This window comes from Mobula hypostoma, chromosome 22 (assembly GCF_963921235.1).
Source record: "Mobula hypostoma chromosome 22, sMobHyp1.1, whole genome shotgun sequence".
Taxonomy (NCBI): domain Eukaryota; kingdom Metazoa; phylum Chordata; class Chondrichthyes; order Myliobatiformes; family Myliobatidae; genus Mobula; species Mobula hypostoma.
The window spans coordinates 56,129,014-56,144,788 of NC_086118.1; the positions used below are offsets into that span (position 1 = coordinate 56,129,014).

General features: G+C 48.3%; 1 protein-coding gene across 2 annotated transcripts in view; it reads left to right on the forward strand.

Moving 5' to 3' along the window:
* The first annotated feature begins 314 nt into the window (after positions 1–314).
* Positions 315–15,775, forward strand: part of rhbdl3 (rhomboid, veinlet-like 3 (Drosophila)) — a 54,435-nt gene continuing 38,974 nt past the window's right edge. The window contains exons 1-4 of one of the 2 annotated variants that reach the window (XM_063030652.1): positions 315–451; positions 806–973; positions 6,289–6,312; positions 11,175–11,333. In XM_063030652.1, the coding sequence (XP_062886722.1) occupies positions 857–973; positions 6,289–6,312; positions 11,175–11,333 (300 nt within the window). In that variant the 5' untranslated portion in view covers positions 315–451; positions 806–856. The remainder of the gene's footprint in view (positions 452–805; positions 974–6,288; positions 6,313–11,174; positions 11,334–15,775) is intronic. The other variant, XM_063030653.1, reaches the window with a different exon arrangement.

Genomic DNA, 15,775 nt, shown 5'->3' on the forward strand with positions numbered 1-15,775 from the left:
CAAGTTCGTCCAGCCTCACGTTATAACACCAACTTCATCTGTCCCGGCATTAACTCTTTCTGCATAGATGCTGCCTGACCGAATGATAATGTTGAATGTCGCTCTCTCTCCCTTCCTCTCCCCCCCCCCACCCTTCACACTACCACAGATTTCGCTCGCTTTCCCTGTGAAGTGCGCAGTAAACAGAATATGGAAGAGAATGTGTCGATTATGTCTGCGTATTCCACACAGGCGGGGTGGGTGGTGATCGGTGCTGGTTTGTGTTACGCTGGCAGCCGTTTGACCTTAGGGTCGGGTTGGGGAGGGGTGGGGGTCTGATCTTCGCAGCCTTCAGCCGGGACGGTCTCTCCAGTATTGCGGAAGATTTATCGATTTCACGCGTTCGCGGCTCCACGTGGTGCGATCGAGCCGGAGAGAGCAAAGGGAAGAGGCGCCGCGCCGTCCCGGCCAGGTACAGATTCATCCGTTGTGTTAACCCGTTCGGGAAAGGGCCGGGGTTAACGAACGGGAGACCCGGGGTCAATTGGGTGCATGAATACTTTGAGGGAAGTATTTGTAATCTACCGGGTATTGTTTAGTTTTCTTTGGAAGTTTTATTAAGATAAAGTTTAGTAAAATAACAACAGTGAAAGGTGCTTCTTTAATGTTTTGGACTCGGGTGTCTGGTGCGGGGAATGATCCCGGTTCAGGTCCCCGAGCGCAACTCGCTCTCGCCGCGTCCCCGTGTCGCGGGCTCTGCGAGGCTGCCGCGGTATTTCGGGGTCCGGGGGCGTCCGCCTGATGTTGCTGTGTGTCTGGGAGCCAGGAAGGATGAAGCGGCTTCTCCCCGGGTGAGCCGTTACGAGCCGAGGCCGCGATGGAGGGGAGAGAGAGGCCGGAGCCCAGCGACGAACCGCCAGCGTCCAGAAACGACCGGGGAGAGGGCATCGTGGAACTGGGCAACGCTGAGGGTCTGTCCATGGGGCCGGAGGACGTGAGTTAATACCTATCAGTGTGTACGACCATCTTTGTGTCAGTGACCCTGTGTGTGAGAGAGGGTTGGGGGTGAGGGTCCCTGTGTGTGAGAGAGGGTTGGGGGTGAGGGTCCCTGTGTGTGAGAGGAGACCCGGGGTAAGTGTGTGTGTGTGTGTGTCTGTGTCAGTGGAGTCTCTGTGTGCGCTGGTCGGTGTCAGAGTGAGTCCCGCTCTGTCACTGCCCGTCCGGCTCCCGGCTCCGGACCGTGCGGGACTCAGGCGGGCTGTCTCCCCTGCCGTGCTCTCGGTAACCCGGCCTCGCCGACATCTGCATAGGATCTGTTTGATGTTGCTTGTGCCCGCTGCATTGACCCCGGCTGTTTTAAACGATGTTTCCCGGTGCTGGAGACAGCCCGGGTCTGACCTCCCCGACCTGTTTGAAAGGGTAACGTGTGGCATCGGCGGTTCAACGCTGCAGTATCGGTGTGACTCCGTCCTCCACAACGGACACCGTTCTTCCGAACGCCGTCCGCCTCTCCGTAATTGTCCCTCTCCGCAATACCTCTTTCACTCCCTCCCTCTTTCCCTCTCTCTCTCCCTTACTCCCTCTCGCCCCTTCTCCCTCTCTCTCTCCCTCCCTCCCTCCCTCCCTCCGTCTTTCCCCCCTCCCTCCCTCTTTCCCCCCTCCCTCCTCCTTCCCCCTCCCTCCCTCCCTCTTTCCCCTCCCCTCTCTCTCTCTCTCGCCCCCTCTCCCTCTCTCCCTCCCTCCCTCCGTCTTTCCCTCCCTCCCGCCCTCTTTCCCTCCCTCCCGCCCTCTTTCCCCCCTCCCTCCCTCCCTCTTTCCCCCTCCCTCCCTCCCTCCCTTTCCCCCTTTCCCTCTCTCCCTCTCGCCCCCTCTCCCTCTCTCCCTCTCGCCCCCTCTCCCTCCCTCCCTCCCTCTCTCCCTCTTTCCCTCCCTCCCTCTTCCCCCTCCCTCCCTCCCTCTTTCCCCCTCTCCCTCTCTCCCTCTCGCCCCCTCTCCCTCTCTCACTCCCTCCCTCCCTCTTTCCCCCCTCCCTCTCTCACACTCTCTCACTCTCTCACTCCCTCCCTCACTCTCTCACTCTCCCCTTCTCTCTCTCACTCGCTCACTCTCTCATTTTCTCTCTCTCCCTCCCTCCTCCTCTCTCCTCCTCTTTCACACTGTCTCCCCCCACTCTCTCCCCCCCACTCTCCCCCCACTCTCTCTTCCCCACACTCTGTCTCCCCCCACTCTCCCCCCACACTCTCTCTCCCCCACTCTCCCCCCACTCTCTCTTCCCCACACTCTGTCTCCCCCCACTCTCCCCTCCCCACACTCTCTCTCTCCCACACTCTCTCTCCCCCACACTCCCTCACACTCTCTCTCTCCTCCACTCTCATTCACACTCTATCCGTCGCTCTCCCCCTCTTACAGACAGACTCTCTCTCTCTTTCTCACACACACACTCACTATACCCTTACGAGGAACTATGATTTTTTTTGCCTAATCCCAAGAAGTGAATAAAGTTCACTCTCCTCCGTGCCAAATATGTCTCTTTAACAGTGGTTGAAAATACTTTCAGATCAGGTTTAACCTTCCACAAATCTCTAACTGTGGGGCAGGAGTTGTGTCTCGATGTGGTTGAGAGGAATCTATTTGAATTGGAAGGGGCTCTGTACTGATCAGAACGTGTTACCACACAGAAACAGGCCCTCGGACAACTCATCCCATACTGACTGCATTCTTCGGCCAGCTAGTCCTATTTGCCCACAGATCTGTAAACCCTCCTGCCCATGGACATATCTAGATGGTTTTTTAATGTTGCTAATGTGTCCACTTCAACTGCGGTTTCTGGCAGCTCATTCCAACTACCCACCACAGGAAGCTCCCGCCGATGTCCCTTTTGATTCCCTCCCCTCTGATCTTAAACCCTCTCTTTTGTCCTTCACAACCCCCCCCCCCACCTCCTCCATGGGAAAAAAGACTATGTGTTTTCACTCTGCCCTCGGCTGTTATGGTCTCAAAGTGCAAATTAAATTTATTATCGAAGTTCACATACAGTCTGTCACCTTACACAACCCTGAGATTCGTTTTCTTGTGGGCATACTCAATAAATCTACAGAATAATAACCATAACAGAATCAATGAAAGACCACCCAACCTGGGTATTCAACCAGAGTGTGCTAAAGACAATAACCTGTGAAAATACAAAAACAAAGAAATAATAATAACAAATAAATAAGCAATAAATATCGAGAATGTGAGATGAAGAACCTCAATAGTGAGTCCATTGGTTGTGGGAACATTTCAGTGATGAGGCAAGTGAGGTTGAGTGAAGTTAACCCCTCTGGTTCAAGGGCCTGATGGTTGAGGGGCAGTAACTGTTCTGGTGGTGTGAGTCTGAGGCTCCTGTCTGTACCTTCTTTCTGATGTCCCGGGTGGTGGATGCTGCTTTCCTGCGACAGCGTTTCATATAGATGTGCACAATGGTCAGGAGGGCTTTAACTGTGATATACTGGGCCATATCAGCTACTCCTCCTTGTAGGTTTTTCAGTTCAAGGGGACTGGTGTTTCCACACCGGTCTGTGATAACGTACTCCCCACTACACATCTGTAGAACCTTGTCAAAGATTTGGACGTCATCTTTGTAAACTCCTAAGGAAGTAGCAGTGCCTCATTGCCTCTCTCCCAGGGAATGAAATCCTAGGCGATAAGACATTTCCCTCTCGCTCAGGCCCAAGTACAGGCAGCGTCCTGGTAAGTCAATTCTGCACTCACATATTTTACTGCAGTAACATCTTCCCGGTCTTCAGCCAGAGACTCATTCCACCGAGATGCAACACAGAGCGTCATAGGAAGTCATTCCTGCCTGTGGCCATCAAACTTTACAACTCCTCCCTTGGAGGGTCAGACACCCTGAGCCAATAGGCTGGTCCTGGACTTATTTCATAATTTACTGGCATAATTTACATATTACTATTTAACTATTTATGGTTCTATTACTATTTATGTAACGAAAACCAATTTCGCCCGGGATCAATAAAGTATGACTATGACTATGACTATGTTCCCAATAAGAGGGCGACCAGTGATGGGGTGCTGTGGTTCAGTTATGTTAGCTGAATATTATTGTGGTAAATGTCAAGTTCCATCTGGTCCAGATACGGTGGGATTGTCCAGGACCAAGTGTTAGTTAAATGTAGAGTTCCACCTGGTCCAGGTGTAGTTGGATTGTCCAAGACCCAGTGTCAGTTAAATGTAGAGAACCACCTGGTTCAGATGTGGTGGAATTGTCCAAGACCCAGTGTTAAATGTAGAGTTCCACCTGGTCCAGATGTGGTGGAATTGTCCAAGACCCAGTGTTAAATGTAGAGTTCCACCTGGTCCAGATGTGGTGGAATTGTCCAAGACCCAGTGTTAGTTAAATGTAGAGTTCCACCTGGTCCAGATGTGGTTGGATTGTCCAGGACCCAGTGTTAGTTAAATGTAGAGTTCCACCTGGTCCAGATGTGGTGGAATTGTCCAGGACCCAGTGTTAGTTAAATGTAGAGAACCACCTGGTCCAGATGTGGTGGAATTGTCCAGGACCCAGTGTTAGTTAAATGTAGAGAACCACCTGGTCCAGATGTGGTGGAATTGTCCAGGACCCAGTGTTAGTTTTGAGATCCCAGTAACTGCTTCCCACTGATTGGTGGAAGTGTCACAAAAATATTTCCAATAGTGGGTGAGTCTAGGACCAGAGGGCACAGCCTCAGAATGGAGGGATGTCTCCTTAGAACAGAGAACGGAGGAATTCCTTTAGCCTCAGAGTGCTAAATCTGTGGAATTTGTCGCCACAGATGGCTGTGGAGGCCAAGTCATTGGGTGTATTTAAAGTGGCGTTGATAGGTTCTTGATTAGTAAGTGTGTCAAAGCTTACAGAGAGAAGGCAGGAGAATGGGGTTGCGAAGGATAATAGTTTACAAAAATGGAGGGCTTGTGGAAGGGAAGGGTTAAGTTGATCTTGGAGTGGGTTAAAGAGCTGGCATATCGTGGGCCGAAGGGTCTGTGCTGTGCAGAACTGTTCTATGTTCTATAAATGGACAAAAGAGGTTCTGCAGATGCTGGAAATCCAGAGCAACTCATATGAAATACTGAAGGAACTCAGCAGGTCAGGCAGCATCTATGGAGCTGAACAAACAGACAACGTTTTGGGCCAAAACCCTTCTTCAGGACTGGAAAGGAAGGGGGAAGAAGGTGGGGGAGGGGATGGAGGACCAGCTGGTAGGTGACAGCTGAGACCAGGTGAGAGTCCGGGAGGGGATAGTTGAGACCAGGTGAGGGGGAGGGTAGGTGAGTGACATGAGAAGCCAGGAGGGGAAAAGTTGACACCAGGTGAGGGGGAGGGTGGGGATAGGTGAGACCAGGTGAGGGGAAGAGAGGGGAATAGGTGAGACCGGGTGAGGGACAAGGGGGGGTTAGGTGAGACCAGGTGAGGGGGAAGGTGGGATTAGGTGAGGGGAAGAGAAGGGATAGGTGAGACCAGGTGAGAGTCTGTGAAGGGTTAGGTGAAACCAGTTGAGGGGGAGGGTGGGGATAGGTGAGGGGAAGAGAGGGGATAGGTGAGACCAGCTGAGGGGGAGGGAGGGGAGACAATGTGAGAGGCCGTGTAAGTAGGTGAAACCAGGTGAGGGGAGGGTGGGGATAGGTGAGACCAGGTGAGAGTCTGTGAGGAGATAGGTGAGACCAGGTGAGGGGAAGAGAGGGGATAGATGAGACCAGGTGAGGGGGAGGGTGGGGAGACAATGTGAGAGGCCGGGTGGAAATAGGTGAGACCAGGTGAGGGGGAGGGTGTGGATAGATGAAACCAGGTGAGGGGGAGGGTGTGGATAGGTGAGACCTGGAGAGGGGGAGGGTGGGGATAGGTGAGACCAGGAGAGGGGGAGGGTGGGGATAGATGAAACCAGGTGAGGGGGAGGGTGTGGATAGGTGAGACCTGGAGAGGGGGAGGGTGGGGATAGGTGAGACCAGGAGAGGGGGAGGGTGGGGATAGATGAAACCAGGTGAGGGGGAGGGTGTGGATAGGTGAGACCAGGAGAGGGGGAGGGTGGGGATAGGTGAGACCAGGTGAGAATCCTGGAGGGGATAGGTGAGACCAGTTGAGGGGAAGATAGGGGATAGGTGAGACCAAGTGAGGGGGAGGGTGGGAATAGGGGTTCCTCCAGCACTTTGGGAGTGTTGCTCTATCTACACATTGTGTGTATTTTTGTGTGTTACGGTGCCTTGTGGCACATCTGGCTGTCTGCACTGAAAACTATTCTGTTCTTTTTCCCTGTCCTATTGCCTGTTCTACAGTACTGGAATGCCCTCTTTAACCAGGTGAGTCCGAATTTAAACATTTCCTCATGGAGGCTTTGGGCTAATTATTGAATAAGTCCCTTTGGTAATTTTGCGAAGATTTTACTGGGGTTGACCTGAATATTAATTCTTGTTAAGTGATATGAATGTTTGTGTTAATATGTCTCTGCTATTTGTCCTATGTTAATGTCTCTGTTACCTTGGAATCAGGTTTATTATCACTGTGAAATTTGTTGTTTTGCAGCAGCAGTAGTGTGTACATAAACAACTACAAGTTACAATGAGAATACAAATTACTATGGTTTACAATAAGGAACGCGTAGCGGTTTGCAGTGCTCGTGATTGGAAGATCGGGATTCAGTTCCCACTTCTGTCTGTAAGGAGTTTGTACATTCTCCTTGTGGCCGCGTGGGTTTCCTCTGGGTGCTCTGGTTTCCTCCCACAGTCCAAAGGCCTACATGTTAGGGTTGGTAAGTTGTGGGAGTGCTACGTTGGTACCAGAAAAGGTGGCAACACTTTCCAGCTGCCCCCAGCGCATACTTGGACTGCGTTGGCCATTGACGCAAACAACACCTTTCTATGTATGATTGGTAAATAAGGCTAATCTTTATCTATCTTTAAAACCCCTGATGGTAGTTACAAGAAGATGCTCCATAGTGATGGATGCTGCCTTCTTGATGGCGGGGAGGGTTAAATGACCCTCTGCAGCCTCTTATCATCCTGTACGCCACCCCAGTCAGAATGCTCTCCACGGTACATCTAAATGAAAACACGAGGGGGAAGGATTGCAGCAGCTGTCCCCTCGCACATTCCTCCCCCCCCCACCCCAAGCCATCACCAGCAACGCATTGTGCAAGATGAGTATTGCACTGCGGATGTGTGTGATGAACCTCCCGCTGTACCTGTCACTTCCAACACCCCCACAGTGAAAACCTGTCAGCTGGGATCCATGTGAGAAACAGCACTGGCACCTTTGCAGATCCAGCTTGGAAGACTAGTTCAGTCTTTGTGTACAGTGTGTCCTGGGATTTCTGTGTACAGTGTGTCCTGGGATTTCTGTGTACTGTGTCTGTGTCCTGGGATTTCTGTGTACAGTGTTTGTGTCCTGGGATTTCTGTGTACAGTGTGTCCTGGGATTTCTGTGTACAGTGTTCGTATATTGAGGTTGTCATCCGACAGGGAGATGAGTGTAGGGCAGGAAGCAATCTTGGCAACAAAACTGGCTTCCATCCGTCGGAGGCGTGCAAAGAAACTTTATTAAAAGGTGAACTTTTTTAAACCTGGGCCTATCGCCCTTGCAGTGGAAGGGAAAATGTTTGTGTGTGTGTGTGTTTGTGTGTGTGTGTGTGTGTGTGTCTGTGTGTGCGTGCGTGTGTGTGGTTTGTGTGTGTGTGTGTGTCTGTGTGTGTGTATGTGTGTGTGTATGCGGAAATACTTTATCTTGTTGCCACTGTAAAAGCCGCCGTGTTTTACTCACTGTGTTGTAGGAAAGATGTCATTAAGCTGGAAAGGTGCAGAGAAAATTTACGAGATACTGCCAGGACTCAAAGGTCTGACTTTCAGGGAGAGGTTCTGTAGGCTGGGACTTTATTCCTTGGAATGTATGAGACCAAGAGGTGACCTTACCAAGGTATAAAAACGATGATTGCCATGGGGGTAGGGGAGTTCAGACATACAGGTGAGAGGCAGAGACTTAAAGAGGACTTAAGAGGACAATTCTTTACACAGAGGGTAGTGAGCATATACAGGGCAATGAGGACAGACGGGAGGGGTGGGTACACACGGGGGCAATGAGTACACTTGGGGTGGGTGAGTATACACAGGGGTGGTGGGTACAGACAGGGTAGTGGGTGTACACCGGGGTGGTGGGTGTATACACGAGGATGGTCAGTATACTCAGGGTGGTGGGTGTACACATGGATAGTTTGGTGTATACACGAGGATGGTCGGTATACATGGGGTGGTGGGTGTACCAGGGGTGATGGGTGTACACAGAGGTGGTGGGTGTATACACGAGGATGATTGGTATACACGGGGTGGTGGGTGTACACAGGGTGGTGGGTGTATACACAAGGATGGTCGGTATACACAGGGTGGTGGGTGTACACAGGGGTGGTGGGGACAGACGGGGTAGTGAATATGCTATCCCAGGTGGTCAGCTCTTCCCCCTTCCCCAACCTGTTGCACAAGTCCAACGCAGAGCTGGGACCTGCCGGGTCGCCATGGTTTCATGGCGGAGTGAGTCAGATTAAAGAGCCCCCCTCGTGTGGCCCCGTCACAACCCCTGGAGGCAGACGCAGATAAAGACTGGCAGCTGGTGATTTGCATTTGAATCGGTCGCCCAAAGACAGCAAATCCTCCAACATCTGCTGAGCCGAGATCGGCTTCGGCAGACAGAACAAATACAAACGTTTGGCCCGGGCCTAGTGCCCCACTCTCTCCTCCATGTCACTTTTAGTCCGACACCGATCTGCTGTTCTCCTGCCCGTTCCCACTGTTTATCCTCCGTCTCAGATCCCCTGGGCCCCGTCACCCACTGTCCCTCTCGTCACTGCCCTTCCTGGCATCCCAGTTAAACCAGGCTTCACTCTCAAAGCCCTTCAACTTGTCACAATCAGAATCAGCTTTATTATCCCTGATATATCACGGAATGTGTTGTTCTGCGGCAGCAGTACATAAAAATACTGTAAGTTACAGCAGGAAAATGGTCTGGTTAATTGGGCCATTGATTAATTGCCCCCCCCCGCCCCATATAGGGGTAGAAAATTGGCTGATTGCCAGGAGGTAAAGAGTAGGAGTAAAGGGAGCTTTTTCTGGCTGGCTGCCGATGACTAGTGGTGTTTCACAGGGGTCTGTGTTGGGACTGATTCCTTTTACATTATATGTCAATGATTTGGATGATGGAATTGATAGCTTTGTGGCCAAGTTTGCAGACAATATGAAGATAGATAGAGATGCAGGTAATGTTGAGGAAGGAGGGAGTCTACAGAAGGACTTAGACAGATTTAGAGAATAAGCAAAGTGGCAAATGGAATACAATGTCGGGAAATATATGGTCATGCACTTTGGTAGAAGAAATAAAAGCGTAGACTCTTTTCTAAATAGAGAGCAAATTCAAAAATCCAAGGTGCAAAGGGACTTGGGAGGATTCCCAAAAGGTTAATTTTCAGGTTGAGTCTGTGGTGAGGAAGGCCCCTTCCCAATCTCATTGCAATATGTCTATCCACGGTCTCCACTACTGTTGAGATGAGGCCACACTCAGGTTGGAGGAACAACACCTTATATTCCGTCTGGGTAGCCTCCAACCTGACGGCGTGAACATCGATTTCTTGAACCTCTGGTAATGCCTCCCACTTCACCATTCCCCATCCCCTTTTCCCCCCTCACCTTATCTCCTTGCCTGCCGATCGCCTCCCTCTGGTTCCCCCCCCCCTTTTCTTTCTTTCGTGGCCTTCTGTCCTCTCCTGTCAGACTCCCCCTTTTCCAGCCCTGTATCTCTGTCACAAATCAGCTTCCCAGCTCTTTACTTCACCCCTCCCCTCCCGGTTTCACTAATTACCTTGTGTTTCTCCCTCTACTCCCCCACCTTTTAAATCCACTCCTCAGCTTTTTTTCTCCAGTCCTGCTGAAGTGTCTCGGTCCGATGTTTCTCTTGTTCGTGATCAGCAGGACACACTCCTTCTGCAGAAAGCGATTAAATACCCTACAGCATCAGCAGTAAAAACTTAACCAGGGCGTTACACACCTCTATCACCTCCTTCGCTCCGAAGAGAAAAGTCCTGGTTTGCTCAACCTTTACTCACATTGTTGCATCAGCTAACTAAGGAAGAGCGGAGCAAGAATTCCTTTCCTTGAGAGCAGCTGACCTCTGACCCCCTCCCGTCAAGGTCAAGGGTGATGCACCTCTGTGGGTGGCCACTTCCCTGGCCATTGTTCTGTACTCAAGGGGTGAGGGAGGCTGGTTGGGTTTTGCTGTTGGTAGCTCAGCCGTGCCTTCATCATCAAGTGAACTGGCACAGAAACAGGCCCTTCGGCCCAACCCAGCCATGCTGACCAGCTAATGAAGGAAAAAAGCAATATTAGCATTAATTTCCAGAGGACCAGAATATTAAAACAAGCATGTAACGTTGAGGCTTTATAAGGCACTGGTTTGGCTGTACTAAATTATTGTGAGCAGTTTTGGGCCCCTTAACTGAGAGAAGATGTGCTGGCATTGGAGAGGATGATCACGAGAATGAAAGGGTTAATGTACGAGGAGTGAATGATGGCTCTGGGCCTGGACTCACTGGAGTTTAGAAGAATGAGGGGGGAATCTCATTTAAACCTACTGAATACCGAAAGGCCTAGATAGAGTGGGGGAGTCTAGGATGAGAGCACACAGTCTCAGAATACAAGGATAACCCTTTAGCATGGAGATGAGGAGGATTTTTTTTTAGCTAGAGGTGGTGAATCTGTGGAACTGGCTGCCACAGATGGCTGTTGAGGCCAAGTCATTGGGTATATTTAAAGTGGAGGTTGATAGGTTCTAGGTTAGATCACAAACAAGAGAAAATCTGCAGGTGCTGGAAATCCGAGCAACACACACAAAATGCTGGAGGAACTCAGCAGGTCAGGCAGCTTCTATGGAAAAAAGTAGAGTCCACATTTCGGGCCGAAACCCTTCGGCATGTTCTAGATTAGTAAGGGCATCAAAGGTTATGGAGGGAAGGCAGGAAATCGGCGTTGAGAGGGATAATAAATCAGACGATGGAATGGTAGGGCAGACTTGATGGGCTGAATGGCCTAATTCTGCTCCTACGTCTTAAGGTCTACGCTGGTTCAACCTAGCTGCCTCTCCAAGTGCCTTTGTGCACTCATGTTCGTCCTCTTTGTTATCTCCGCAGTTTGACCCGGCAAACACAGGCTACATCAGTGCGGAAAAGTTCCGGGATCTCCTGCACGCTCGCGGCTCGGAGCTGGAACCACACAAGCTGGAGGTACTCCTGGCGCTGGCGGACGGCAGCTCGGACAGTGGCATCTGTTACCAGGACTTTGTCAACTTGGTGAGTGGGGTGGCGGGGTGGGGGGGTCCTTCGGCGGAGGCTGGGATGTGGGATGGAATCCGTGTCTCTGAAATTATGTGATACCACCTTGTATTGATAGGGGGGGGCGGGTAGGCTGGTGGGGTCAGGAGCAGATCGGGAGTTTTCCTGTGTTTTCCCTTACTTTGTATGGACCATGTGCGACTGCTAACCATCTTCGAAGTGGCTGACTTTTACCAAACCTCTGAAATGGACCGGCCAGTCACTCAGTTCCAAGGGGCATCAGATCCTCTGACCACAATCCCACATCCCACATGTCGGATCCCAGTGATCTTCTGATCCGGAGGTTCAGATGTCAGGAATGAAGCATGCAACCTGTTGTTTACCACTGCTTATCGAGTTCATTGTCAAAGATAAAAAAAAGATAACAAGACGCCCCTTGACAACAAATAACCTGTGAAATAGCTAGATTCAAGTGGCATGACACCTGCTGCAGAAAAGCGAAGAAGCTTCTAGAAAAATACAGGAGAAAATCTGCAGATGCCGGAAATCCAAGCAACACGCACAAAATGCCGAACGATCTCGGCCCAAAACGTCAACTGTACTTTTTTCCATAGATGCTGCCTGGCCTGCTGAGTTCCTCCAGCATTTTGTGTGTTTTGCCAAGAAAAATACAGAATACGTTATAGAGTCACTGAAAAATTCACTGAACAATTGCAGTACATAACCACTTAGTGGCCACTTTATTAGGTACCTCCTGTACTTAATGAAGTGGCCAGTGAGTGCACAGTGTGCTTGTCGTCTTTTGTTGCTGTAGCCTACCTACTTCAAGGTTTGGCGTGTTGTGCGTTCAGAGACCACGTGGCTATCTGAGTTACCGTCACCTTCCTGTCAGCTTGAACCAGTCTGGCCATTCTCCTCTGACCTCTCTTACTAACAAGGTCTTTTCACCCACAGATCTGCCACTCCCTGGATGTGTTTTTGTTTTGATTTTCGCACCGTTCTCTGTAAACTCTAGAGACTGTTGTGTGTGAAAATCCCAGACAATCTCTTCTTTGATCTGTGCTAGTCAATCATTGATTCAATTTAAAATTGTACATCGTTACCATTTGACAAAGGAGAGACTCTCTAAAATATTTCCTAATGTTGATAGTCATTGTGATAGACGTAAAACTGAGACAGCTACACTGACACACACATTTTGGTCTCGTTCTATACTGGAACAGTTCTGGAAGTCAGTTTTTTGGACAATTTCTAAAGCACTTAAAATTAATTTACAACCTAATAAATTAACTGTGCTCTTTGGAATAATTCCTCAAAGTATCTGTGGTATCTCTGTGTCTGACCAACATGTTATTGCATTTGTTACATTGATAGCAAGGAGGGCCATTTTGTTGAAGTGGAAGGATACATCAGCTCCCACTTTGTTACAATGGTTCGCTCAAGTGATGCTATGTCTTAGTTTTGAGAAAATTAGAGGTCGGACCTTTGAACCTATGCTTGATTTTGAGAAAAGGTGGGGTTCATTTGCTCTTTATTATCGTTTGAGTTAATTGATAGATTTCCTCCACGAGCTAGTTGTAAATTTTTGGTACATATTTTTTCCTTGCTGGCGGTTTGATGTTTATCTTTAGAAGCTTTTTGTATGACGCATGGCTCCGGGGTTGAACACCTAATGGGGTTTCTGTTTTTTTTTCCCCACTTTTTCTTGCTTAGTAGGGTTTTTTTTATCACCAACATTTTTTCAATCTTTAAAATAATGTTTTTTTTCTTGAGTCATTGTAAGTGTTTCTTACTTCGATGTACTCGTGTTAATTTTGGTTAATAATAATAAAAAGATTTGAAAAGTAAAAAAAAGAAAATCCCACACAATCAACAGTTTCTGAGATTCTCAAACCACCTTGTCTGGCACCAACAATCATTACACGGTCAAAGTCGCCCATAAAGTGGCCGTCAAGTGTATGTATGATTATATAAAAACACAAGCAAGCAGAGGAACATTGAAATTACGAGGAAACTAACAATTTATGCTCTAATCCAACACATGGAACGTGAAATTGAATCTCTGCTGGTCAAGGTCCATCTCCTACACCCCCCCCCCCGACCCAAATCCCGGGATTAGATTCCAACCTATCACCCATCTTGCGGAATCTGTTACTCTATATATAACCCCTCAAAACCTTTGATCAGATTCCAGCCTGTAACTCACTCCTGTACATCTGCTATTCTATATATAAACCTTCTGAACCCATTGATTAGTTTCCAGCCTGTAATTCTCTTTGATCTCTCTCATTCAATACTATGGATTCCAGTTAATTGGGCCATCGGTTAATCGAGTCAGCCACTCATTTGAGAAAACTTTTAAAGACCAAAAACTAATTGTGAAAGTAGCAGGGGTTCCCTTTGGTTATTTGGGACACTATTGACAGGATGGGTCAGGAGATGGTTAACAGTTTCTAACTAGCGTCAGTCGTGTGCCTTAGTGTGGCTATTAGACTACATTATGCTTAGAGCAAACAGTTTTAAGGTAGTGTCCGTTACGTGTGTTTCTGTTCAAAAAGCAGTGATTTTTGTCACTAATAGCTGGTGAGAAATAAGCAGTAAGACAATTCAGAACTGTTTTGCTCACTGCAGTTTCAAGATTTCAGAGTTGGAGATGCCAGGAGCGCCTGGGAGTGAAAATGAAACAATTTCACTACTTCAACGCGTTAGGAACTATGAAGAATTTGAAAGTATCAACAGTCATTTTGAATGTTACAATGAAAATGAGATTTGGAAGCCGTAATCATCAGAAGCATTGTATGAAGGCAGTCAGTTATCTGCACTAGGTATCTGTGTTGCTTCGTTCATTCGCAGTCAGTCGAAAAACGGCAGCCTACACTGAATTCTTCCATCGATAACCATTAGGAACTAATACACAGTTTTATGTTGCTGTCACAGTATTGGTAGTATTCTAATTTGTTCTGTATTTCATTTAAATACACAATTTCTTACTCAGTTAAACAGTATTTTGTCTTTTTATACCTTTTTAACTTGAAAGTTCGGCTAAATGGGACAGATGCTTAATTGGGCCGAAAGGCACTGGTCCTAATGTGTTCCAAGTAACCAGAATCCACTGTATATAAAATACTGAATCTCTTGATTAGATTTCAGCCTATCACTCACTCCTAAGTATCTGTTACTCAGTGGCCACTTTATTAGGTACACCTGTACACCTCGCTAATGCAAATATCTAATCAGCCAATCATATGGCAGCAACTCAATGCAAAAAAGCACACAGACATGGTCAAGAGATTCAGTCGTTGTCCAGACTAAACATCAGAATTGGAAAGAAATGTGATCTAAGTGACTTCGACTGTGGAATGATTGTCGGTGCCAGACAGGGTGGTTTGAGTATCTCAAAGACTGCTGATCTCCTGGGATTTTCACGTTTAATAGTCTCTAGAGTTTACATGCAATGGTTCAAAAAAAAAAGCTAACAGGAAGGAGTCAGGAACTCAAATAACCACGTTGTTACAACAGTGATGTGCAGAAGAGCATCTCTGAATGCACAACGTGTTGAACCTTGAAGTGGATTGACTACAGCAGCAGCAGGTCACAAACATATACTTCGTGGCCACCTCACTAAGTACAGGAGGAACCTAATAAAGTGGTCACGGAGTGTATAACCGCTTGATTAGATTCCAGAATAATATATAGAATAATAAATATCTATGTAATTCATTCATAAATATCTATCATTCAACACACACACACACATATATATATATACATACATGTGTGTGCGTGTGTGTGTGTGCCCTTTGATTAGATTCCATAGAGTCATAGAATATTACAGCACAGAAACAGGCCCTTCAGCCCATCTAGTCCGTGCCAAACTGTTATTCTGCCTAGTCTCATCAGTTTGCACCTGAACCGTGGCTCTCCATATCCCTCCCATTCATGTACTTATCCACACTTCTCTTAAATGTTGAAGTCAAGTTCCCGAGCACCACTTGCGTTGGCAGCTCATTCCACTGATCATCCTCCTCAGGTTCCTTCCTCTTAAGTATTTGACCTTCCACTCTTAAGACCTCTAGTGTTCATCTCATCCAACCTCAGTGGAAAAGTTCATGTTCAAGTTTAATTGTCATTGAATACCCATGAATACAGCCAAGCAAAATAGCGTTACTCCAGGGCCAAGGGCCAAGGGCCAAAACATATCACCAGCAATCATACACACCACAAGGAACATATAGCACATATAAGATATCAGTAAAGTACAGTGACAGAAAAAAAATATAGTCCAGGTCCCTGAGTCCATGAATGTTGCAGCTGTCTGCAGTCAAACACAATACGTCTTGTCTTCTGCCGAGCGAACACTAGGGGGCAGCACCAACTCCAGCTTGGACACCACACCACACGGCCACCAGCACTCCTGTGGAGCGTACCAACTCCAAAGCTTCTCTCCTGGGCAACTGTAG